The following is a 2,885-nucleotide window of genomic DNA, read 5'->3' as shown; positions in this document are numbered from 1 at the left end:
AATACAAAGTAATAATAATTAACAAATAAAATATGTGTTTACACATGGACAAGGATACTTAACAACTCTCTTCTAGAGAGAATGTTCAGAAATAGTTTTGGACAAAAATAATGTCTCACCAAACAAACAAAACAAAAAAAATGTAAAATAAAATTAAAACAATAAGAATTTTCAAAGAAGGAAAATGGATTGTGCCTCCATGACTTTTAAATCTGCTTGAAATAGTTTGTCTTTCCAAATGTTCTGCAGCACTCTTGATTTAGGAAATGTCTTTTGTGTCCAACTGTTACTGTGCCAAAGGCAGTTCCAAATTTAGCTTCAAAGGAGTATACAGATTTATCCCTTCCCCCTCTCTGTTGTCCACCTCTTTTGCCTAGCAACTGATGACTTCATTAGTAGAACTCGGGGTTTAAAATAAAGCAGTTGGTTCCTGCCTTCATTCCAGTTGCCAAACCTCTCTGAGGCAGAAGAAAGAATCAATTCTCCAGACTAGTCGGCTAGTGTGGGTGTTCAGCTGGTTTGCTCCACCACCTCATGAAGGTGGTCTTGATCTCATTTCCACATGGCTTGTACTGAGAATGGGTAAGTATGAAACTGAGTATAACTCAGTTTAAATTTGAAAACAAAAGATTATTTGAATGTTATTACTGTATTACTAGGGCAGGGAAAGAGGGTTGAACATGGTATTCGTGGGGATTAAAGGCAAAAGTAAAATAATGTAATTGTACACACGAGTACTGATTTTAAAAGCATAAAACATTAATGATTTTAAAGGTAAGTTTGAAATAAAAGTTACAAAGCTCTAAGCGTAGATCTAAGCCATGAGGAAATTATTACTCTAACAAATTCTGATACAGGTTAAAGGAGAAGAAAGTTTTAAGAAAATTTGGTTTGAATATGCAGTGCATAAAGGAAAAAAAACAGAATGTTTAAAGAGAATGACTAAATTTTCTATGACTTCTGTGAAAGAGAGCAATGCCGTGTCCCTGCCCCCACTCTCCAGAGACTTCTCATAACATTTCTGCCAGAGTCAGAATTCTGGGATTTTGGGTTAAAAGGTCTTACAAAAACTTGAAAGAACTGCGGTTTTATGTCAACTAGGAAGCCGTCTAGGCCATATAGGCACTTTTTTTTTTTAATTACCTTTGACTGATAAAGAATTAAAAGGCGCACAGGGCAGCAATTATTGGATACCATGTAATCAGGTACCAACGGGACTTCTGGGGATGTGGTGGGTGATAGTAGGCTAAGAAAGTATTTGTTTGACTTCATGGAATAAAAAAGCCTGTATCCCTTTATTCCCTGTATGTTCCAGGAATTTAATCACACGCTTGAAATATTTACTGGGGAAAGCATTTCCATTTTATTTAAATTTTCATTTCTGGTTTTGCAAGGCTTGAAGGGCATAGCTGTTCATCCATAATGGTACCTGTGGACAAAAATGGAAGCAGGGAGACTCGTCACAATGTGCCGCTCCTGTGTCTGAATTACATACTGAAGGATGATGAAGATGACGCAGAGATCTGGGGCCACCCTCCTGTCTCCCTGAGACCCCCGTTCACAGTGGCAAGAGCAGGAGTCCACATTCCTGAAAATCCAAGAGCTCGGAGACACCCTTTTACACTAACACCTGCTATTGAGGAAGAGTCCCTAGCAACAGGAGAAGTAAACAGCTCAGAGAGCCTGGAGAGTCAGAGCAAGAAGGGACATGATTCTATTAATATGTCCCAGGAAGTCTCTGGAAGCCCGATGACACTGATGATCGGAGACCCAAGAGATGGTAGTGGGATTCTTGAGAGAAGTGGCAATAGCTCAAAGCAATATATGCCTATGCCTAGATTTCAAGAGTTCTTTCCACCAAGGGGCCCACAGACACGGGGTCCTCCATATGTCCCCACCCTTAGATCAGGGATAATGATGGAAGTGACTCCAGGAAATGGTAGAAGGTCATACAAGGGCAACCTGGCTCATGTCTCTTTCCCACTGGGAAGCCCAAGGCACCCTATGGATAACTGGCAGCAGAGACCTCTTCATTTGTCAACCGGTGTTCCAGGCTTACATTGCTCTACTGCTCATTGCTTCATGCCACCTCAACCTCCAGCATTCAGTCCATTTCCTGTGATGCCTACTCCTTTTGCTTCTCCCCTAGGATTTGGTCCTCCTTTGCCTTATTTTTTTCATTATAACACTCGAGCAATGCACCCTCCTCCATACTTAAACTAGAGTGTTTGCAAGGAGTAAATGGGAAAGAAAGGGGTTGGAAAAAGAGCTTGAAAGCTACTAATATTTTCATCATATATGAAATTCCCTACACTCTTACACTTGGTTTAGCACTAACGTGCCATATGTGTTTAAAGATTTAATAAAGATTGCAAAATTTTAAATGTTGTGTCTGTTTTAAGGTCCAAACCGCAGATTTTGGTTTCTATATTTCAGAAAATTAGTGCAGATATGTAAGTGTTTCCTACATAGCTCACTTGAATCATTACCACTGTTTGCTACTGACTGGACCTTCAATATGAATGTTGAAAAGACCAACTGGGACCTTGTTAGGCCAGTTCTAGATCTGGTAATTTCTACATGCCTAAAAATAGGATGGCTGATAAAATTAAGGAGAGTGCTTTAAGATGTGTTACAGAGGCAGGCTGGAATCCGTGGAATCAGGAAACATGCACGAACAGTGTTCATCATGTCCAATTTAAATCCATCCTACACTCCGCCTGCACAGAGCAAAAAAAAAATAAAAATAAACTAGTCAAGTAAAAGAAAAATCAGGCTAAACAAGAATGCAATCAGGAAACTGAGAATGGGGAAGCCCTAGTGCAGAGATTCCACTTAAAGGCAAATCAGTCCTTCAAGTTTTCAGTTCTGCTAAGACAGTAAAA

The 2,885-nt window shown here is 39.6% G+C and overlaps 1 protein-coding gene across 1 annotated transcript; it reads left to right on the top strand.

Moving 5' to 3' along the window:
* Nucleotides 1-449: 449 nt before the first annotated feature.
* Nucleotides 450-2,384, top strand: LOC121443426 (proline-rich protein 32-like). Its single transcript, XM_041645178.1, has 2 exons — nucleotides 450-582; nucleotides 1,395-2,384. Exons 1-2 carry the CDS (start codon nucleotides 563-565, stop codon nucleotides 2,221-2,223), a joined length of 849 nt encoding a protein of 282 aa, XP_041501112.1. The 5' UTR covers nucleotides 450-562; the 3' UTR covers nucleotides 2,224-2,384.
* Nucleotides 2,385-2,885: the final 501 nt, after the last annotated feature.

The sequence above is a fragment of the Microtus oregoni genome, unplaced genomic scaffold (assembly GCF_018167655.1).
Source record: "Microtus oregoni isolate MIOR12 unplaced genomic scaffold, Mior012 000106F_ref0000393, whole genome shotgun sequence".
Classification (NCBI taxonomy): Eukaryota; Metazoa; Chordata; class Mammalia; order Rodentia; family Cricetidae; genus Microtus; species Microtus oregoni.
This window is presented reverse-complemented; position numbering and strand designations above follow the sequence as displayed.

What these genes read in the sequence shown, in the direction of transcription:
- LOC121443426 (XM_041645178.1), top strand. Translation starts at nt 563, where the DNA reads ATGGCTTGTACTGAGAATGG. An exon ending in ATGGCTTGTACTGAGAATGG is followed by an intron (nt 583 to 1,394) that starts GTAAGTATGAAA and finishes TGGTTTTGCAAG; the next exon opens with GCTTGAAGGGCATAGCTGTT.